Genomic DNA, 21918 nt, shown 5'->3' on the forward strand with positions numbered 1-21918 from the left:
ACAGGACTGGTGCAGTGTCTTCCTGCCCAAATGGAAAGCTTAGCAATTTTTGTTTCTGAGGTCTTACCCCACTCAGCCAGTGACCTGAACACTCCGTCTACCTTCTTTGGCTATCTTCTTTCAACAAAAGGTTTCAGAAAGCCGTCTGGAATTGACACACACTGCCTTCCCATCAGGATGGACTGTATTCTGTACTGAAGGCTCCAGCTGGGTGGAAATGGTTTTATTTCACATGCAGGAAAACAAGGGCAGTACAGCTGTTGGCCACAAAGCAGTGACTTCAGTAGTAGTGAGCAACACGCATAATTTAAATAGTTAAAGGCTAATAAAGGTGTGCATCCACATAGTAATCCCATAGATAACCAGTCTCCGGAAAGCTCTTGGATTTATTCCACTATCAGAAAAATGATTCTTTTGACCTGTCCTAAGGAAACTGTAAAACCTGCTATCTAAGGACGGTAGTGGGGACGTAGGTCAGATGACCTCTAGACAGAGTAAGGAGACTGACTACGGGAGATGGTTTGCCACTTTCCTTTTCCCAGGCAGGAAACAGGTGAGCCATTAGACTCTATTGTTGTCCTTCCCCAGCGTCTATGGCAGCTGAGTTCCCTGTTGTCTTGAAGCTTAAAGTCTGGCCTGGAGCAGCTGGGTCATGCTAGCTGAGGGGAGGCGGAGTACTGTGCAGCAATAGGGTCTGGTAATTCAGTTCAAACACAGCCCTCACCCCATCATTTCAGACCCAACATGTCACTGACAGTGCCCTCTAGCTGGGGAAAAGTGGGTGTTTTGGTGCAGCACAAAAGGACAAAGTCTAGTGCAATGTGTGTGACCCTGAGACTTCCTGGGTCCAACCACAGGTGCCACACTACATTCCATGTGGCAGGGAAAGGGACTGACCAAAGCAGGAGGATGCAGAGTGGCAGGAGGTGTGTCTTCCCTTAAAGGGGAGCACAGCAGTTTATTTCATGCCAAGCAAGAGGTAGTGATGAGGGTGGCCTATTCCCACTGCTGCAGGTATGCTTTCCCAGAAAGCCACAGTACTGCTTCTGAAGGGAAACACCGGCATGCTTCCATTTTCCTTCCTATCCCTAGTAGAGGCTATCAGACCATGTTCCTGTCTTGCTGAGATGTCCATAGGACACAACCTGCCACTGTCAGGACAAGCGCACCACCCACTCAGTAGCCCACTTTAGGATGCTGCTGCCTGTAGGAAACCAAGTAAAGACTCTATAGTACTCTAGATTCTCACTCTGGGCCACTGCTGCCCACTTTGGTTCAGGCAGCAGCAGTGCCTGCTAGCCAAGCAGCATGGAACACCAGTGGGAGGTAGCCTCCCATGCCATGCCTAGTCAGGGTATAAAGATGCAGTTCTTGAGGGGGTTGGAAAGGCGCTCTTCAGAGCCCTCTCCCTGTTATCAAGGGATGCCAGTAAAAAAAGGAGAAACCTACTCCAGGCCCAGCCAGAGTCTACTATCCCAGGGCAGCCAGTGAAGCCACTGGCCACTCCCCACTTAACACAGTACGGCTACTTCAAGTCACACAGGCAGATAAAACAGGTCCTTTTAGGGCCCAAGAAGAGATGATCACAGCAGCAGCTTGGCTCCTGACAAATGTCCAGGACCCTGGTCTACACCAAGCTATAAACACTGTCCAGGGTATACAGTAGCCGGCCTAGCCAGAGCCTCTCTCAAGTTGGCTGCCTTCCAAGTAGAGATGATAGCACTTGCTTGGGTCATAGGTTCCCCCACTGTTCCACAGGCGGAAACTGGTCCACTTCACCCAGTTCTGTGCTCAGCTGCTCTCCAAGAGCAAAGGTCAGCTTATACCGAAGCCGCACCTTCTCCTGTAACAGAGGGCTGCAGTGAGAATCAGTCCGGGAGGTCCCTTTGCAAGCCACTCCCTTCACTCTGCTGAGGGATGGACCTGTCCATCCATGACCACCCAAGCTCAATCCCTTAACCTGGGACCAGAAAGGGGTTACTGCTACAGGACTTCAGACCCGATGCTCAGAGGTGGTACTCCGGGTCCTGATCTGGGCTCCCATGCTTACCTTCATTGGATTGGCCAGCAGCATAACCTGGGTAATGGCTGCCGGTGGCTGCACAGGACTAAATGGAGAAAGTTCTGTCCCCGAGGGTGGCTGCAACTTCACCTTCATTGACTGAAGATAAAAAGAAGTTCCTTTGAAGAGAATGGTCCAGGTGTCTTGAGAGACTACCTGTTGGCCATTGGAAGGAGGTCAACATAGTAGGTTCAAGATAAGGGAGGCAAGGATACCTTGGGCACTGCGGCCTGCAGCACAATGCTCTTGACTGGCAAGGGAGCTGTATTCAGCATGGACACTACCACCACCAGCACATCAGGCCGTCCTGGGGGACACTCCTTAGCAAAGTGGAAAAGGATGCGGAAGCCATTTTTATCATAGGCTGTCACAGGAAGGGCACTGCCTGCAAGAAGGCGTTACTTTAGTGTGCATGGCAGGGGAGAATGCCCAAGGCACTGCAGAGCTCCAGCAGGAAGGAAGAAGCCAGCACGGCTCAACATTGCTCCCCTTGGGGTACTGGAGAAGCTCAAGGTTACAGTGCCCTAGGGGAAGCTGAGATGGAGCTGGGTGTGGTGGCACACACCTTTATTCCCAGCATTCGGGAGGCAAAGGCAGTCTGAGTTCAAGGCCAGCATGGTCAACAGAATGAGACCCAGGACAGCCAGGGCTATATACAGAGAAACCCTTTCTCGAAAAACCAAAACAATTTAAAACAAAAACAAAGCTGACATAGGCTGGAGACAGCTCAGTGGTTAAGAGCACCTGCTGTTCGTGAAGAAGACATAGTTCCAGCACCTACACTGGGCAGCTCACAACTGCCTGTAATTGCAGTTTTAGGTCTCACACCCTTTCTGACCTGTGGGAACTTTTTTTTTTCTTTTTCGAGACAGGGTTTCTCCGTAGCTTTTTGGTTCCTGTCCTGGAACAAGCTCTTGTAGACCAGGCTGGCCTCGAACTCAAAGAGATCCGCCTGCCTCTGCCTCCCGAGTGCTGGGATTAAAGGCGTGCGCCACCACCGCCCAGCTGACCTGTGGGAACTTGCACATGCATATGTTGAGGCACACAAACATAAGTAATAAAAATACAATCTTTAAGAATTTTTGAGACAGCAGGCAAGTAAATTCTTGACTACAAGTGACCCCTGCATACACAGAACCACTGACCACACACCTACCAGCACTGTGGCCGTGAGGCCTACCTTCTGTCTCTAGCACTTACTAGGCTTGATTGATTCCAAGGGCACATGGACACTGGCCAGGGAGAGCTCTGGTCCCCTCAGAGGGCTGCCTTGAGACTGGAAGGCTGGTGACTGGAAGAGAGGGCTTCCAGGCCCCGCGGAGAAGGGCAGGAGAGGCCTGGCTGGTGTAGAGGTGGGAAGCAATGGGGAGGCGGTGGCCCCATGGGAGAAACAAGAAACAGGTTTCACCAAGCCTGAGGTCCTGGGGGGAAGGAAGGAGGGCAGAAGACAAGTCAGAGGGCAGGACAGCACTGCTAGGCAACCCCTCAACCAAGGCCAGTTCCTAGCTACCCCAGGCCACCAGCTTCCAGTCTGATTCATGGTACCAAAAGGAATTCCCATACCCCATTCTCTGGAGCCTCCCTTTTGATCTGTGTATGACACTCCACCCTCAGCCACCCTCTCTTCTCCCATCCATTACACTTTGGCCTCTTCCAGAAGCTGATCAAGGGCATCTAGGCGGTGCGAGGTGCTGTCACCCAGTGCTGAGTTGTGGTACTCTGGGGCTGTGGGCTCAGCCTTTGGAACCGAGGCTGGGGCAGGTCCAGAAGAGAACAGGAAGGAACCAGTGCTGGGGGCTGGTGCACTGGCTGGGAGCACAGGAGCTGGGAAGGGAGCAGGCAGTGGAGCTTGGGACGTACTTGAGGTAGAAACTGGGGGAGGGAGCAGGGATCCATCTGAGGGGCAGCAGGCCGCAGACACTGGCCTGGGGCTGAAGAAATCCAGGTCTGATGACTGTTCATTCTGTACAACAGAACAGTGGGTAAGCAAAGGCCTAGTTCATAACCCACTGGAGCCTTCTGAGGTACCCCATCATGACCTACAGAGCTAAACGTTGGGGAACAACCCTCAGAGGCAGCATATCCCAGCTATGGTGGACAGAGCTCTAGAAAATACTAGCTCTGGCTCTAGCAAAGCGCAGCCAGGCACAGACTAAGCGAATTTTGGTCCTTGGGCACTTCAGTGATGCAGCCATGGCTGTGCCTCTACCTGGAACAGGTGCCACTGACTAGTTCCAGCCGACTCTTTGGAAGCAGTGGGGGCTGGGTCAGTAAGGCCTAAGAACACAAAAGAAAACTCAATGAGATGAGACCCTCAGCCGAAGCTGCAGCCTCTCACCCTTCCGAAGAATGGTCACTTGGTAAGATAAGAGGCATTACTTGATGAATGGGTAAGGAGGATATTCCTCATAGCCAGATTGGCAAGTAAATCCACCTCCACCCTTTACATAAGACTGAAGGGCCCCCCAGAAGACAGGAGCTGAGTTGCACCAGAGCCCACCATGTTCACCCTGAAACCCTGATGAAGGCCTGGTGCGCATGCCCTCCTTCCCTAACGCCACTCTTGCACGTACCCAGGCAGAGCAGCTCCTCATCTAGCAAGGAGAGGGCATTGCCCGTGCTGTCAGGCCCTGGGGGAGCCTCAGCCTGGCTGGACGACCGGCTTCGCGGAGGCCCAGAGGTCTGGGGGGGTGGAGGGAGGATAGGGATGCCTGAGGTGGGTGGGGCAGGTGCTGGGGCCAACACTGGGGATGAGCTGCAGGGGGTGTCCAACTCAGCAAGGTCGATGAGGGTGCCTTGGTTACTGCAGTGGTCATTTCCTGGATGGGTTGACACAAGAGGAACAAGTACATTCAGGGTGAATCTAGTGCCTGTGTAGCGGGAGGCAGGACCCTGGGCACAGCCACCAAGGCTTTAGCCTCTGGCCAATTCAGTAGCATTTCCTCTAGGGAAATTGAAAAGCAGGCAGAGAAACCTCCATGCATACCTCCTCTGACAAGTGAAAGACCACCGGATGGCTGGGAATCCCCTCAGGCCCTAAGAGTTGCTACTTGTGGCTCAGTGGTCAGGATTTGGGCTGGTCTGGAGGGTCCCAGAATGGGAAATCATAATATGTACCTTCAGAGTCAGGCATGGTTGAGGTGGTCACTTCACCATTGATGATCTGTCCTTCAATAATTGTTTTGTAAGAATTGATGACCCTGGAGAGGTTGTCACTGGCCTGCAGGATGTCCCCTAGAACAAAAAGAGATTCCTCTCTGTGTGGACTGTGACAGCTTCACACACACCCAAATTCTTGACGTCCTTGCCAAGAGCTCTTTCATACTCACCCAAGCTGTTGTCATTGTCTTCTGTCTCGCTGGCCAGTTTAAATAATGTCCGTCTCTTGTTCTCACAACGATCAAACAGCTCCTGAGAGAGACAGACAGACAGAAAAATCAACTACAGAGCTTCTTGGAAGCCATCAGTCAGTCACTGGTGGAGCTGGGACCATCTTTGTGTTGCCATTACCCACTAAACAATGTTGCCCAAGTCATCCGTACCAACTGAAAGCCACTCGGATGGTAGATGAGATGTGTGCCTCACAAGTCATAGCCTGAGGAACATCAACACGGGATCTCAGGGAAGTCTCCCACCCACACGTCCCCAAGGCGGAGCAGAGGAGTGACAGCTAGGGCATTATCTCTGGAGTCACAGGCAAGCACTTGCACCTGGAGTTAAGTCAGCAGCACAGAATAGGGCACTGCTCCTCCACTCCTCTGCTGCCATGAACAAGCCCCAAACAAGCATGTTGGCACCACGCCAGGCTCCCGCTTGGGCAGACAATGTGAGCAGCGAGCTCCAGCTCTCAGCGGCTCACCTTCATGAGCTCTTTGTCAGCCTCTGAAGAGAACTCTTGGCTGTAGTGAAGGAGCATCTCATGGAGCAACTTGACATTGTTGTTAACTTCCTCCAAAGTGTGCAGGCGCTTGGTCACTTTCTGGATTCGCGCCTCATCCTGCCTCAGCCAAGAGGGTGCAGGAAAAAGCAAGTTTACCTAGCTTGTCTTTCAACCACCAGGCAGGGCTCATTCCTTAACCTAAGCTCTGCTTAGCGTGTTTCCTAGAACTGCAGGCCTCAGACAGACCCTGAGCTGTTCTTTTACATGACACCTCCTGTGCTACGCTCACCGACTGCTTTCTCCCATAGAAAATACAAGGCTCCAGTTCAGGGCTGGTGCAAGGTGAACAAGATAGGCCTAAGGTTTCTGGGGAAGCTTCTGCTTTGTGGTCACATGATTCTTTGGCCCACGCCAAGAGGACCAGGACCCACTCACTTCCTTCACCATGGACTTGATGAGTTTGTTGGCTTCTTGTAGATCGTCTGGGTTCTTGCTTTTCAGTAGTTTGGCTAAAAGCTGGAAGAGAAGACATCTAACGTGAAGGAAAGGTAGCATGTGTCCAGTCCCACTGGGCCGGCCAGAAGAAACAGCAAGCAAGACCCTACTTCATGTTTGGTAGGGTGGCTCCGAGCCTACAATACCACCACTCAGGAGACTGAGCAAAAAGATATCAAGTTCAAGGTCAGCTTAGGCTACACTGAGATATAATCTCAAAAAAAAAAATCAAAACAAAAGCCACCACCTGACACACACATTCACCCTGCTACTGGAACCGGTCATCTAAAAGAACCCCAGGTCTAAGATGTACTTTACCTTGGATTTCTCCTCATCATCAAAAACAGGGTTTTTGGGACGAGGTGGGGGAGAGGGGATCAGTGTTCTATCCATGGGGATGGGGGGGTCCGACTGCACTATGCCTGAGGAGACACAAATGGCAGAGCATGTGCTCAGACAATGGTCACTTTGTCCTTCACACATCAAGGCCCAAGTCCCTCTGATGAGAGGGAAAAGAGCAGGCTAATCTCATCTCAGCCTACGGAAACCCCAGCTGAGGCCAAAACAAATCCACTCACAGGCCCTGGGACCCCCAACATTCCTTTCTCTTCTTTGCCTTCAGTGCCACCCGAGGTTAATGGAGAGGTAAACACACACCTTGTCTCTTCAACATGTGGTAGGCATCTTTGATCTTTGCTTCTTCCGGCAAGGCCAGTGTCCAGCTAAAAAGCAACTCGATGACCTTAGTCTTCACCTTCTCAGACACCCTGTCTCCCAAGTACTAGGAGGAAATGAAGTGAGAGAGTCTAATAACGGAGACGCTGGGAAGGACCACTTTCTCCATAGCATCTTCCCTCACTCCAGTTCACAAGCCTACTTGACCACACCCAGTGTGATGGGGCAGGGGTGGAGCAACAGTGTCTGTAGGCAGAACAGGGGCCAAGACCTTATCCCCGTGCTTCCATGCAGAAGCTGCCTGAGACAGTAAAAAAGGGGGATGCAGTGAAGATTTGTTTTTATTTACACATGTGAGTGCCCACCACATGTGCGCTGGGGCCTCGAGAGGCCAGAAGCCCATGTCGGATGCCCCTGAAGCTAGAATTACAGGCATTCACAAGCCACCCAGTGTGCTGAGATCTGAACACGAGCCCTCTAGAACTGTAGCGAGTACTCGTAACCAAGGAGCCATGTCTGCAAGCCTAATAACCACATTTCCCTTTTTTTTTCCTTAAAGATTTATTTATTTTAAGTATAGGAGTGCTCTGTCTATATGCCTGCACACCAGAAGAGGGCATCAGATCTCACTACAGATGGTTGTGAGCCACCATGTGGCTGCTGGGAATTGAACTCAGGACCTCTGGAAGAAGAGCCGGTGCTCTTTACTGCTGAACCATCTCTCCAGGCCCCCATATCCACAGTTCCTGAAGAACTTTCTGAGAATGCCACCAACATGAGAAACGGTTCCCTCTGTCTAGAGCTATCCAACAGACCCTAGTCAGTGAAGCAAAAAAGCAAAACTTGACCTGATATAGTCTAGGAGCACAGAGTACTAGCTGTCTATACTCTCCCTGCACACACAAGCCAAGTCTATGCTGGGAGTCCCTCAGGAGGCTGCTCAGACCCCAGACTCATCAGTCAGAGGTACCTCTAGGGACCAGGACACAGAGCGTCATCTCTGTGGGATTTTTTTTTTTTTTTTTTTTTTTGTTTTTCGAGACAGGGTTTCTCTGTGGCTTTGGAGCCTGTCCTGGAACTAGCTCTGTAGACCAGGCTGGTCTCAAACTCACAGAGATCCGCCTGCCTCTGCCTCCCGAGTGCTGGGATTAAAGGCATGCGCCACCATCGCCCAGCCCTGTTTTTTTTAATATTTATTTATTTATTATGTATACAATATTCTGTCTATGTGTATGCCTGAAGGCCAGAAAAGGGCACCAGACCCCATTACAGATGGTTGTGAGCCACCATGTGGTTGCTGGGAATTGAACTCAGGACCTTTGGAAGAGCAGACAATGCTCTTAACCTCTGAGCCATCTCTCCAGCCCATCTCTGTGGGATGTTAAATGACCAGAAAAGCCAGTAAGATGGGAGGTGGGAGGGGACAGTAAAAGAACAGAACAGAGAAAACTGCTACCAACTGACCTTTGGAGAGACAACTTTGATTAATTCATTCAAAAACCGGAACTTCCCCACTTCATTATGAAATCTCCTCCCACAGTTCTTCATGCATGCCTCCAGCACCTGCAGCCATACAGAGAGAGGCAGTCTGTGATGGGAGCTAGGACACTGGAGTCCCCTGGACCCGTGCAGTATCAAGGACTCCTATGAAAAATGGTGCGCTCTCCCTTGGGCAGAGCCACTCACACAGTCCCTCCTTCTGACTACGCATGCTCTGCAGGGAGTGCTACACAAGGGCGGGAGCAGGAGATGCGGAGACCCAAACACCAAGACAGTTTGTTGCCAGACTGGAAGGGGCCAGGCCTTCCACAAAGATACTGACTTGGAAGCTTAGGAGGAAAAAGTACCTCTGACTCGGGGTCCAGAATCCTTTCCATAAACTGACCTTTTACGGGGTAGAAGATGTTTCAGTCTGTCATTTTCGTTTAGATGATGGGACATTTCCCTTGCCTCCTTTTGTTTGCATGTTCCTATTCTGCTTGAGGCCCCATCACTCATGCAGCTTGTACATGGCAGTGTTCAGGTATGACTGCATGTGTGTGTATGCCAGGTTAACCTCGGGCATCTTTCCTTGGATGAAGTTCACCTTGTTTTGAGACAGGGACTCTCACTGGTCTGGGACTAGCAATTAGTCTAGGCCAGTCGGCCGGCCAATGTCCGCCGTCTTCGCTACCCAGAATCACATCTGGTTTTTATGTAGGTTCCAGGGACCGAGCGCAGGTCCTCACGCTTGCACAGCACTTTACCAACTGAGCTATCACCCTCAGCCCCCTGGTTTTCGTCAATGCTTTTCTGTTTTGAGGCAGACTGGTCTGGAACTCACTGAGATCTGACTTCCTGTCTACTGGGTGCTGGGATCAAGTGTTTGATGACAAACTAGAATTAAAAGCATGTCCTAACATGTCCAATGGTTTCTTTTTTTTTTAAAATATGATACATACACAGGGAAGGATTTTACTTTATGTGTATAGGTGTTTGTCTGACTATGTACCTCATGTGTCCAGTGCTAGAGGAGGCCAGAAGACAGCATGGGATGCTCTGAAGCTTGAGTTACAGATGGCTATGAGTTTCCATGTGGGTGCTGAGAATTAAACCCAGGACCTCTGGAAGATCAGCCAGTGCTCTTAACCACTGGGCCATTTCTCCCAGTTTCCAGTGATTTGTTTCTTTAAAGCAAGGTTTCTCAAGGGCAACCTGGCTGACATTTTAGGCTAGCCACTCTTTGCTCTGTCCTATGTATTTCAGGATATTTAGCTGCACCCCTGGCTACCATCTCTAGATGCCAGCAGCACTATCACACTACCCCCAACAGTAAAAGTATCCCCACACACTATCAAACGTCCCGAGTCCAAAACTGCCTCCCTGGAAACCAGGCATGAGTGGCACATGCTTGTTGTATTAACACTTCAGAGATGGAGACAGAAGGACTGAGACATCTCAAAAAACAAATAAACAAGACTCAACCAAGCAAAGAGCTTGACTGTCCTTGACCATCACTACTGTAGAGGAGAGGGAAGAGCAATGCACAAGGGTCTCTATACACTGCTGCTCTTCTGTCTCCAGGGCCCAAATGAAGTCAGGGTCACAAAGGACCCTTGTCTGGGGAGCAAGGATACTTGAATGCTCCCCTCACTGGTTAAGCAAACACTGAACTCTGCCAGTGGCTGTGACTCTCAGCACAGCCTCTTCACTAGTACAGGCAGCATCTTCAGCTATCCACAGTTTCTACCAGGCTTTTCTTTGGCTGGCTGGCTCTTTTTTGTTGTTTTTTGAGACAAGGTTTCTCTATGCAGCGCTGGTGGCCTAGGATTTGTTTTGTAGACCAGGTTGGTCTTGAACTCACAAAGTCTGCCTGACTCTGCTCTGCCCTGGAGTGGACTGAAGGTCCTGCCTCTGGGATCCCCTGGTCCCCTGTGCAGCCTCCACGCTAGGTCCAGAGGTCTGAGTACTTGTAGGACAGGTGACTGACATGTTCTAGATATGCCCAACCTGGATCAGTGACGCTCTACCTACCAGACTTTGGGCATGAGCCTGACTACCAGCGGTGGCCTACTGCATGTATGAGGGAAGACCTGAGCAAGTGAGCACCCACCATCTTCATCTCTGACAGCAAAGACCTACCGTGAGGGCCTGCACTGCCTCCCATTCCTGTGGAGACTGGATCTTGTGGGCCAGGAGTCGGACAGCAATCTGGGGCCTGGTAGACAAAGACACTAGAGTCAGTCTGCAGATGGAGGGCTGTCTGGCCAGTCCTCTTTGGTCAGGTTTTGGTCCCCTCTCTCACTGGACTCACCCTTCAAGTTCTTTGTTGATCTGATCACAGAAGCCAATGATATATTCCCAGTCTTCCTGGCGGTTAGAAGGACTGGTAGCTTTATCTTGGGACACAACACAGAGAAAAACTATTACAAGAGCAACTCACAATACAAGGCTATCTTCACAATTCTTAAACACAGTATGTTTAATTCATAGGCGGCCTCCTCAGTCTATTCAGACAACAAATATAAATCCTGCTTTCTGCCTAATATTTTTGGAATCTGCAATTAAAAAGTGAGAAAGCAGCCAGGAGGCGGTGACGCACACCTTTAATCCCAGCACTCAGGAGGCAGAGGCAGGCAGATCTCTGAGTTTGAGGCCAGCCTGATCTACAGAGTGAGTTCCAGGACAGCCAGAGCTACACAGAGAAACCCTGTCTTGAAAACCAAAAAGATGCTGGGCGGTGGTGGCGCACGCCTTTAATCCCAGCACTCGCGAGGCAGAGGCAGGCGGATCTCTGTGAGTTCGAGGCCAGCCTGGTCTACAGGCTCCAAAGCTACAGAGAAACCCTGTCTCGAAAAACCAAAAAAGAGAGGAAAAAAAAAAAAAAAAAAAAAAAGAAAACCAAAAAGATAAATAACTAGAAAGGAAAGCCTCATGTATGTAAGAGTAGACTGGGATGCAAAGGACAAACATGAGCGGTCAGAGTTCTCATTGACGCCCTCATTAAACACACCGCCTCCCCACACAGCTACTGCTACTAAACAGAGCTGAGCGCTCAGCGGGGCAGTGGCCAACAAGTGTCTCCCAAGAAGCTGAAGACAGACGGAATTAGGTCAAAAAAATTTTTTAATGAGTATTTTCTATAGATTCTTCACAAAGACTTTCAAGACTTAACCTTTCTCAATGCTTTAAGATTCTGAAGTAGCACAGGACCCTCTATGAATGTACTTGGCTCTAACTAAACGCCTACCCATCTGTGCCATCTTCCCCTGCATAAACAGAATTCAGCACCCTGTTTAAATGGCCCTCAATGGCCAAGTACAGCCAATGCTGAGAGCATTCTGAAGGCTACAAAAGTCCTACAATTCCAGCACTAAATGTAAAGCCCAGGAACACTTGCTTGGCCTCCTTCCCTGCTACTTTGGCATCTGTGCTAAAAGATGGCTTGGATGAGGGTGGTGACATGGGATCTGATGCAGAAATGAATTCTGCTATTTGCATTCAGGGCTTCAGGCTCAGACAAAAGAGGAAGCATGAGCTGAACATTTTCTCAAACAGTCTTGATCCTCTGCAGTCTGCAGTGACACACCTTCCAACATTACAGGAGCTAACCACCTACATTTCTAGACTTCGGTTCTAAATGTGGCTGCTTTCTTCTTCTTTACATTTTTCTGGGGGCGGTATGGGTGGGTCTCACACACTGTGAATGTGGAAGTCAGCGGATAACTGTAAGAATGGGTCTCTGCTTTTGCCATGTGAGAATCAAACTCAGACTTCGTGGTAAGCAAGATGAGCTTTTAAGATTCTCATACTATAGCCCAGGCTGGTCTTGAACTCACAATGATCCTCCTTCCGTGGCATCTCAAGTTAAAATTGCAGGCTTGCATCACCACTGTGTTTCCTTAACTTTAAAAACCACCATCAGCATAGGCCTGTAATCCCAACTGCATGAGAAGTTGAAGCAGGAGGCCTGGAATTCAAGGCTAGCCTGGGCTACAGAGTAAATTTAAGGTTAACCTGGACAACATAAGACCCTGCCTCACGCCGGGCGGTGGTGGCGCACGCCTTTAATCCCAGCACTCGGGAGGCAGAGGCAGGCGGATCTCTGTGAGTTCGAGACCAGCCTGGTCTACAAGAGCTAGTTCCAGGACAGGCTCCAAAACCACAGAGAAACCCTGACTCGAAAAACCAAAAAAAAAAACCAAAAAAAAAAAAAAAAAAAAAGACCCTGCCTCACAATTTTTTTTCCCCCAGACAGGGTTTCTCTGTGTAGTTCTGGCTGTCCTGGAACTTGGCTTTGCAGACCACTTTGGCTATGGACTCACAGAGATCCGCCTGCCTCCGCCTCCCTAGAGCTAGGATCAAAGGTGTGTGCCACCACTACCCGGCTCTTTTCACAATTTTTTTTAAAAAAAGAGGAAAAATATGCTGGACATGGTGGTGCACGCCTTGAATCCCAGCAATCGGGAGACAGAGACAGATGGATCTCTGTGAGTTTGAGGCCAGCTTGATCTACAGAATGAGTTCCGGGACAGCCAGGGCTAGCCCGAGAAACTCGGTCTCAAAAAAAACAAAAAAAGAGTAGAAAAGAGGGCTGGGGACATGGGGATATAGTTCAGTGATAGGCTGGGCATAGCAGTGGATGTCTACAATCTCAACTCTCATAAGACAGAGGCAGGAAGGAGATTCTGTATTCCCCAAGCCACAAATCACCAGTAAGGTAGAGGACCGACTCCTAAGAACCGATCTTTCCACCAACAATAGGGCACCTGAGCAGAGGTCTTTCTGGACAGGGGCTGGATCTGCCTGACAGCACTTCTGGTCTGGCTTCAGCAGGAACACCCTAGTGACTTAAGATTTTATTTACAAAGTGAGGCCTCATGGCATAGGCCTGTGTGGCAGCCTTGCTGGAGGGGGTGTGTCACTGGGGGAAGGCTTTGAGGTTTGAAAAGCCCACACCATTCCTTAGCTTTCTGTGTGTCATGGTTGTATCTCAAAATATAAACTCTCACCCACTGCTTGTTCCAGGCCTGCCTGCCTGTTGTCAGGCTCCCCACCATGATGGTCACAGAATCACCCTCTGAAACTGGAAGCCTCAAGTTAAACATTGTCTTCTACAAGGTGCTTTGGTCATGGTGTCTTAGCCATGGCAATAGGAAAGCCACTAAAACAGCCTGCAGTCTCAGCGGTGGATCTGGGAGGGTGAAGAAGGAGAATTCCAAATATACTTATCTCAAAGTAAAAAGTAAGGAGCTGAGAGCAACTAGGTGGTAGAGGGCCGGCCTAGCACACGGGAGTCCTAGCTTCCATCCCCAGGAACACACGCAAGTTTGTAAGTTTATATTTAGAGGAAAAACTCTGGTTTTGAGACACGGTCTCATGTAGCGCAGGCCAGGCTCCAACTCGCTATGTAGTCAAGGATGATCCTGACCCCTGATGCTCCTGCCTCTGCTTCCAAGGGCTGGGATTACAGATATGAGCCACCAAGGTGGCTCTTCTCAATCCTGACAGATAATTAGCAAGACCTTACAAATGGCAAGCACAAAGAGGGATTATTTTATTCAGCAGGGTCCATTTGATAAGAAGTACACCATCCACCAGACAGTACTGGTCATCACCAAGGCCTCCTGGCCCAGGTGTGGCTCTCCTCAGGCATCAGTGTGGCTTTGCTATGCTTCAAGCTTTCACATGAAATCAAGAAGCTACAGGACTCAAAATACAACGCGGAGAAGCCAGACCCACGCCCAGTGCTTCTGTAAGAGACACAAGACTTACACTGAGGACAATGGGAAAAGCACCTTCCCTCTCTCACAAACAACAGGCAGTCTGCAAAGGAAACTCTTCCTAAGCTGCTCTCTTACAGCACCGCTGCCTCCCAGAACACTCCACCTCCTCCTCACCGAGAGCAGCGACCACTGCCTGCACCTGGCGCAAATGCCCTGAGACGACACAGCGCCGCTTCCCAGCATCTGCAGCTCAGAAGGCATACCTGTCGCTCATGGCAACTAGAAACACCACTGAGGGTGATACTGGGTGACTCCAGCTTTCCAAGTGCCCACCACTTCCACCTACTCCACATCACCCCTCATCTAGCAGAGGCCACAGTGGAGTTCTTCCCTGCAAACCTGGCCCTGAACCACCCATCTAGGCCCTCTGACTCAAGGTTTATCTTTTTGGGTCTCTACTGAGAGCCTCCTTCTCTGTGCTTCCACACCGCCAGCTTTCCTACTCCCCTTTGCAGCTTAGGCACCGCTGCCCTCGCCTCCTCCAGGACGTCAGATGACAGCGATGAAAACAAGCAGCCTTGACTACTCGAGCTCCACGTGGCTTGACCTCTCCAACGAAGCCAGGCTGCACACAGCAATGACTAGAAAAAGCAGACCCAAGAGCACAGCAAAGGAAGGGGTCAAGGTCAGCCTGCGCTGCTGCATCTTGAACCAAAGGAGAAACGGCACTCACGGGAAACAAACTGCTGTAACCACCACAGTCGTCTGAGATGCTTCAAGCTCTCACGTGTCTCAAAACCGTGCACTGGAGGAGCTGCAGGTGAAGTACAAGACCCAGGCAGGCCCGAGGAAGCTTGCTTGTGTGAGCATGAGGGGAACTGTCACAGAGCCAGTCTATAGTTATGTCCCCTTGACACACAAGTAAGTCTGAGAACCATCACTTCTCCTACTGACTTCCCTATTTCTATATACGGTGCCACTATTCAAAAGCGCCTGGGTCTCAAACCCTATTACTGTTGATCCCTTCTCTTTCCCTCTTTCCTTACCTATTCCTAGCAATCTTGGAGTTGTTTCCTTTTTTTTTTTTCCCGAGACATGCTTTCTCTGTGTAGCTTTGGATCCTGTCCTGGAACTCACTCTGTAGACCAGGCTGGCCTCAAACTCAGAGATCCACCTGCCTCTACCTGCCGAGTGCTGAGATTAAAGGTTTGTGCCACCACCGCCCGGCCTTTTTTGTTGTTGTTGTAAAAATTTCCCTACATATTTATTTATTGCATATGTGGGAAGGAGTAGGAGGGGAGATGTGTGGCATGTCACAAGTGTAAAGGTTAGATGGCAACCTGTGGAAACTGGCTCTCTCTGTCCACCATATGGTTCCCTGGGCCCAAACTCAGGTCTACGGCTTGGTGGTGAGTGCCCTTACCTGCTGAGCCACCTCCTGGCCTCTGGAGTCACCTTCCTAACCCATGTCTTTGTCTAGCCCCTTTCTCTTCCCTCCCCAACTCCTTGCTCCTTTGAGCACTTCTCTTCTAACCCATTCCCCTTCTTCACCCACATTCTGTGTGATACAGCATCGGAGTTGGGGCACATGGACAGCACAGCCACACGAGGAGGTCAGAGGACAACTTCACGGCGCACCTTAGAATTGGGTCCTAATTTCCTCTATACGCCTACACCTGCTATTCTGTGCTCTATACATAGCCACCCAGCATTCTTGGGGCCGTTTGCCATACCTGAAGCCTAGCTTGATGCTGTCTTCTCATTTTCTGTCTTAGGTCATTATTCACTTCCCTTTCCCTGATTACCTAAAGAACCCTGCATTTCAGCACTTATGGCTCCCACTTCAATTCCTACCCATTCTGATAGCATACCATCGAACTGAAGGCAAAGGCTACTTGAATTTCCTAGGCGCTTTGCTTTATTTCTGTTTTTGTGCGGCTGGCATGGAACCCAGTGCCTTGGATATGTTAAGCTCCATCACAGGACAACTGCTTAAACTTTGTAATTCTTGTGCTCACTTTGGCAGCACATATGCTAAACATTGGAATGCTAAAGAGAAGACCAGCGTGGTCCCTGTAAAAGGATGATATGCAAATTCATGAAGTGCTCCATATTTAAAAAAATACACCTTCCCCCACCCCTGAGATAGGGTCTCACTATGTAGCTCTGGCTGTCCTGGAACTTGCTCTGTAGACCAGGCTGGCCTCAAATTCACAGAGATCTGCCTGTGCCTCACAGTGCTAGGATTAAAGGTGTGTGCCACTATTGCCCAGTGAAAATAAACTTCTCATAATATTTTCCACATGGCAGTGGCTTGCTCAACAATAGTTGAAGGTGCCAAGCAGGATCTGAGACAGGGTTGAAGTCATCAAGAGATGGTTTGTGAGGAAGAAGAATCCGAGATGGGTTTGAAGCATTTAAATGAGCAAAGGGAGCAGGGTTTCGGGGTTAATGAGAACAATGTGTGCGGGCAGGAAAAGCACCAAAAGGCCACTGAGAAGAGGCAGGGAGTGAGCAGAGAGAGACTGGAAGGATGTGGGCAGGTCTGGCAGTGCTAGGAGAACAATATGCTACAACTGCTCCCCTGGGAGCAGCATGAAGAATGGACCAAGGAGAGGCTGCTGCAGTACCTCGGGCAAACCATGGGTGATAAGGACCCTCTCTAAGATGGTCCGGACCGGTTCACCAGATTTGTACAAGTCACACCACTCAGTCATGAGGACTGTGGAAGGTGCACACTGAAATCGCAGCAGTTGGGAGGGAGACCAGCAGAGTCAGAGTTTGTTTGAGGCCAGTCTTGGCTTCCTAGCATGTTTGAGGCCAGCCTGGACTTCCCGAAACCCTGTCTTAAAAAACACATCAAGCCTACTGAGCTCAGCTTAAGTCACGTAAATTATCCCAATTTTCTCATTCCCAGATGCACAGTGAACTGATTCCACTCTGATCATCACCCAATTGCACGGATTTAGAAAAATGGTGAGTGGAGTCAGAATGTCCTCTGAATTGTGGCGACAGAACTTGTTTTGCCAGCGAGGATCCTTGGTCAACAATTGTATTTATTTTCATCTTTCAGGAATGGGATTGGAAGCCGGGCATGGTGGCGCACACTTTTAATCCCAGAACTTGGGAGACAAAGGCAGGCAGATCTCTGTGAGCTTGAGGCCAGCCTGGTCTACACAGAAGGTTCTAGGCCAGCCAGGTGCTCTGCAATGAACTCTAACCCCAGTGATTTCCCTTTGGGAGACAGGGTATCACTCTTTGCCTCACTTAGCGTTGAACTCCCTTGCCGGCCAGGCAGGCGCTGCCTCACCACCCAGACAGCTGGGACTCCGGGGCTTCCTGAGCGCGGGGCTTCCTGGGCTAGTGACTTTAATCAGTGTCTGTAATCCAGCACTGTGTGCTCCTCGGAGAACTGTTCCTTCTCTTTGGGGATGTGCACCCCTGAAAGCCTAATTTCAACCTCCTGTGTGCTCCTCGGAGAACTGTTCCTTCTCTTTGGGGATGTGCACCTCTGAAAGCCTAATTTCAACCTCCTGAAGGGTATTTTTTTTTTTTTTCTGAAGGGTATTTCTTAAGGACGCCCAGGCAACTGGGAGGCAACGTCTTCACACCCAAAGGGCTAGAGATTGCAGTCGGTAAAAGACCTTGACACAAGGCTGTGTGTACGCATCCTAATTTCTGCCTCCGTTTAAGAGGCTCCCCGGGAGCTAAGCCCTTAGTAAAGTTAACTTATTAACCCTTGGTAAGGCGTGATTAACCAGCCTTGTTAACCCTTACTAAACACATTACCGCCTGCCAATGTGAAACCTCATTCCGTCACAGCAATATAAACTAGAAATGACAGCAACACATCGACTCAACAGCTTCACGCCTCTGAAGAGCGGGTAGGCTCGGTAAGTGTGTGTGTCCCTTCGATACACACCGGGCAAACCACGTAGTGGTCTGTTCCCTGGGGTCGCTCTTGGAAAAGGATTCTCACTTCAAGCATCCTGCCTGAGGACCGCGGGTATGCAGATCCTGACGCTCTCCGCTATGCGTGTGCGGCTGGCATCACTCACCACTCCCGGAGGGACCAGCCCAATTCCGGAGCTTTGACATCCTTGGGGCTTTGGCGTACAAGGTCCCGCAACCTTCCCAACCCGCCTGTCAGCCCCAAGAACCCGGCGGTCGCTTTTCCCGGGCCCGCCAGGCCTCGAGCTGCAGGTGTCGCGCGCGGGATGCGCCGCAGGGAAGGGCCCCTGTTCGCACAGGGGTGTGAACGCGCGATGCTCGCGGCGAGGCCGGGTGTGGATGGCCACACGCCGCCTCCGCGGAGAGGATGTCAGGGTGAGGGGAGAAGGCGGCCCGCGCTTGGAGGTCAGACAGGAGCGGCCCCGGATACTCACTCAGCCAGGACTCCAGACTCTCCCCTTCCGCCTCCGCCATATTGCAGCCGCCCGGTCCGGCCCTGCGGCCTCAGACCTCGCGAGATTCTGCGCGAACCGGTCCGGGGCGGAGCTTGCATGGGGGCTTGAGGAGGTTGGGAGCTGCCTCCGGCAGGCGCGCCAGACTGTGTCGGATTCCGGGAGGACGAGCGTATTTTCTCGCTTGTTCTTCGAAGGGAAACTCCGACGTAAAACCCAGTCTTGAGTAAACTGTGCGGCTTCTCATCTGTATCCTGTCACTCACTCAGGCGCGCTGCGGACAGCCCTCTGAGGTCCTTGAAGCGGGCCAAGATGGCTGCCCCCGCTCTGCAGGCCGCGCGACGGTGGTCGGGGCTGGCCTTGGGAGTGAGGCTTGCTGTCTGGAACCTTCCAGGGTGAGAAGGCAATGGGGAGCTGCCACCGCCGCCCAGGCCTTTACGGGAGGACCTGGGGAAAGGAAAGGAGGCACAGACGAGCCGCGCTGAGTCCTGGAGCCCTGCTCGGGGACCGGGGTGGCCGAATCAAGCTATCAGCGGGCCAGTTTGAGGGTTTAGTGGCTTGCCCCTTGCCCGACAGGTTGGGTTGATCTAGACCGGTTCTACCCAGAGTCGAAAGTGCGGCCCCGCTTGAGATCTCAGAACTGGAATTGCCTAGGCGGCTGGGGGAGAGCTGTCCTCAGTAGTGTTGGCAAAGGAGGAATTTTTAAATGGCCGATTTCGGAGAGGGCTGCCTACCTCTTGGGGCAAGAGTCAGAACTGCTGCTGTTGAGGTTTAGCTTGCGGTCCCAGCGTTACTGTCCCTTGTCAGCGTGCCGGCAAGCGGGCTTATTGTTAAGTCAGGCTTGTTTACCTGTGCAGTCACAAGTTCATTTGTGGAGTTCTCTCGTCTGCTTCCTCCTCTTCCCGCTCCCAGGATAACCCAGGTGAGGTGGAGCCGCTACGCCCCCGAATACAGGGATCCCTTGATTGACAAGGAGTATTACCGCAAGCCTGTGTCGGAACTCACCGAAGAGGAGAAATATGACCAGGAGCTCAAGAAAACCCAGCTCATCAAAGCTGCCGCAGCGACAGAGACAAGCTCAGTGTTTGCAGACCCTGTCATCAGGTGAGGCAGAGCCACTCAGCTGCCGTGGGCTGCCATTAGTCCAGGACAGGTTTCTGCAGAATCCAGCCTTGGGAAGCTAAACATGTTTTTCTCTTTGAAGCAAATTCACCAACATGATGATGAAAGGCGGGAACAAAGTGCTGGCTCGATCGCTCATGGCCCAGGTGAATCGGGTTCTTCCGCTCTGCTTCTCTTTCCCTTCTGCCTTTGAACTGGGTCTGAGAGGGGTTTCTCTACGTGTCATTGAAATTGATTTCTGGGAGTGGTGGCACCCAACAGGTGTCCCATCACTGTTGGAGAGGCCTTTGAGTCCAGCATGCAAGAGGCCAAGGCAAAGCAAGGCAGGCGGATCTCTGTGAGTTCCAGGACGGCCAGAGCTACACAGAAATCCTGGTTAAGGAGTAGGGTGGGATTCTCACCAGTTCTTTGGGTCACTCTAGTAAAGCAGTAGGCACCTAAAACTCTTTAGTTTTTTTGAAAGAGGGTCACGTGGAGCACAGTCTAACCTGGACCCTGCTGTATATCTGAGGATAACTTTGAACTCTTGATCCTCCTGCCTGCACCTCCCAAGTGCGGTCGCTGGCCTGCAGCACCACTCCCAGCTGCTGGCTGAGCGGCCTCTTCCTTCTCTTTGCAGACCCTGGAAGCTGTGAAGCGGAAGCAGTTTGAGAAGTACCACGCTGCCTCTGCAGAGGAGCAGGCCACCATCGAACGGAACCCCTACAGGATCTTCCACCAGGCCCTGAAAAACTGTGAGCCTGTGATCGGGTTGGCACCTATCCTCAAAGGGGGCCATTTCTACCAGGTGAGTGGGCAGTAAAGAGCGCAGCCCGCCTGTGAAACTGATCGGGGATTGAAGGTTCAGAGTGGGGCCTTGTATAATAACCCCTGGCACTGTCAGGATCTGCTCCTCTGAGGCCCAGAGTGTAAAAACCACAGGCAGGAGGTGGAAAGACAGAACAAAGTAACTCAGTGACTCCCATCCCTTTGTCCATTATTCTGTGTAGCCTATGCTATGAACTCTTGGTTTAGGAGTGTGCTCACAGGCCAGTCCCTAGAACACAACTTGAGCCATGAGCGTTCGTCAATTATGAGCTGAGCTGGCCACCCTGTCAGAGCATTTAATTATATTATCACATTAGGGTATCTTCTCCCTTAGTAGCAACTCCAAAGACTAGGGGATTTTCTTCCGCTGTCCTTAGTGCATGGCATGCAATGGGGCCAAGAAAATGGTTTTATTTTTACGCACCCTTGGTCTGAGGTAGACAGTTTGCCTCGAGTAGCACGACTTTCTGAATTGTGCTTGTGTCGACTTGGCAAAGCTTCTCCTTAGGAAGGAAAGTGCCTCAAGAACTTACTAAGTGAATGTTTCTGAGGAGACAGGTTTCTGTCCTCGGGTCCTATCCCAGGACTACTCTTGACAGTTCACGGTAGCTTCTAGGTGGTGGTGGCCCTCACACCGTCAGGCCCAGCTCAGCTTCAGCTTGTCTCCCCGTCAGGTCCCTGTACCTCTCACTGACCGACGTCGCCGCTTCCTGGCCATGAAGTGGATGATCACAGAGTGCCGAGAGAACAAGCCACGGCGGACGCTAATGCCAGAGAAGCTGTCAGATGAGCTGCTGGAGGCTTTTCATAACCGGGGTCCCGTGATCAAGCGGAAGCACAATATGCATAAGATGGCGGAGGCCAACCGTGCCCTGGCCCACTACCGCTGGTGGTAGCAAAACAGGGAGATGGACAAAGTCCAGGACACTACCACAAGAAACCATTTGAGGGGCTGGAGAAATGGCTCAGTGACTAAGAACACTGGCTGTTCTTTCCAGAGGGACATGGTTTGATTCCCAGCACCCACATGGAGGCTCACTAACTTTCTCTATCGCTGGTTCCAGAGAATTTGACAGCTTCTTCTGACTGCTTTGGGTACCAGGCATGCACATGGTACTCAGACATCCATGCAGGGAAAGTGTCTATATATACTACTACTAATAAAGTAATTTAGAAAGAAACGACTTGAGCTACTGCCCTGTTGGAAAGTTCTGGAAGGAACTTAAGGATGGAGAGGGTCTTTGTAATGTAACCTTAGACCCTATGAAG

At 51.0% G+C, this 21918-nt stretch overlaps 2 protein-coding genes and 1 non-coding gene across 5 annotated transcripts; 2 read left to right on the forward strand and 1 right to left on the reverse strand.

Moving 5' to 3' along the window:
* Nucleotides 1–202: 202 nt before the first annotated feature.
* On the reverse strand, nt 203–18794 carry Gga3 (golgi associated, gamma adaptin ear containing, ARF binding protein 3). Of its 3 annotated transcripts, XM_057774421.1 has the most exons (18): nt 18703–18794; nt 10906–10990; nt 10734–10809; nt 8577–8675; nt 7095–7218; nt 6756–6859; nt 6378–6458; nt 5922–6059; nt 5392–5473; nt 5180–5296; nt 4636–4881; nt 4272–4339; nt 3923–4025; nt 3703–3814; nt 3263–3483; nt 2278–2447; nt 2051–2161; nt 203–1843 (listed from the first exon to the last, which is right to left on the reverse strand). In XM_057774421.1, exons 1-18 carry the CDS (start codon nt 18740–18742, stop codon nt 1733–1735), a joined length of 2088 nt encoding a protein of 695 aa, XP_057630404.1. In that variant the 5' UTR covers nt 18743–18794; the 3' UTR covers nt 203–1732. The 3 variants fall into 3 exon arrangements, with proteins under 3 accessions (XP_057630404.1, XP_057630402.1, XP_057630405.1); XM_057774419.1 differs by having other exon boundaries at nt 3703–4025; XM_057774422.1 differs by lacking the exons at nt 10734–10809; nt 10906–10990; nt 18703–18794 and having other exon boundaries at nt 3703–4025; nt 7095–7159.
* On the forward strand, nt 16328–16435 carry LOC130878938 (U6 spliceosomal RNA). Its single transcript, XR_009057544.1, has one exon. It is a non-coding gene; the product is annotated as a U6 spliceosomal RNA (small nuclear RNA).
* Nucleotides 18795–18878: 84 nt separating the features above from the next.
* Mrps7 (mitochondrial ribosomal protein S7) lies at nt 18879–21819 on the forward strand. The gene is made up of 5 exons (XM_057774423.1): nt 18879–19115; nt 19633–19824; nt 19925–19988; nt 20462–20629; nt 21324–21819. The coding sequence occupies exons 1-5, from the start codon at nt 19033–19035 to the stop codon at nt 21543–21545; spliced, it is 729 nt and encodes a 242-aa protein (XP_057630406.1). The 5' UTR covers nt 18879–19032; the 3' UTR covers nt 21546–21819.
* Nucleotides 21820–21918: the final 99 nt, after the last annotated feature.

This window comes from Chionomys nivalis, chromosome 7 (assembly GCF_950005125.1).
Source record: "Chionomys nivalis chromosome 7, mChiNiv1.1, whole genome shotgun sequence".
In the NCBI taxonomy this organism is placed as follows: Eukaryota; Metazoa; Chordata; class Mammalia; order Rodentia; family Cricetidae; genus Chionomys; species Chionomys nivalis.

Bases quoted from the DNA above. Each gene is read 5' to 3' on its own strand.
- Gga3 (XM_057774419.1), bottom strand. From the start codon at position 18,742: ATGGCGGAGGCGGAAGGGGAGAGTCTGGAGTCCTGGCTGA. The intron at 6,860-7,094 runs GTGTGTGTTTAC...GTGTCTCCTCAG, and splicing joins CCACATGTTGAAGAGACAAG to GCATAGTGCAGTCGGACCCC. The intron at 2,162-2,277 runs GTATCCTTGCCT...TTTTATCTTCAG, and splicing joins TGCAGGCCGCAGTGCCCAAG to TCAATGAAGGTGAAGTTGCA.
- Mrps7 (XM_057774423.1), top strand. From the start codon at position 19,033: ATGGCTGCCCCCGCTCTGCAGGCCGCGCGACGGTGGTCGGGGCTGGCC. The intron at 19,825-19,924 runs GTGAGGCAGAGC...TTCTCTTTGAAG, and splicing joins TTTGCAGACCCTGTCATCAG to CAAATTCACCAACATGATGA. The intron at 19,989-20,461 runs GTGAATCGGGTT...TTCTCTTTGCAG, and splicing joins CTCGATCGCTCATGGCCCAG to ACCCTGGAAGCTGTGAAGCG.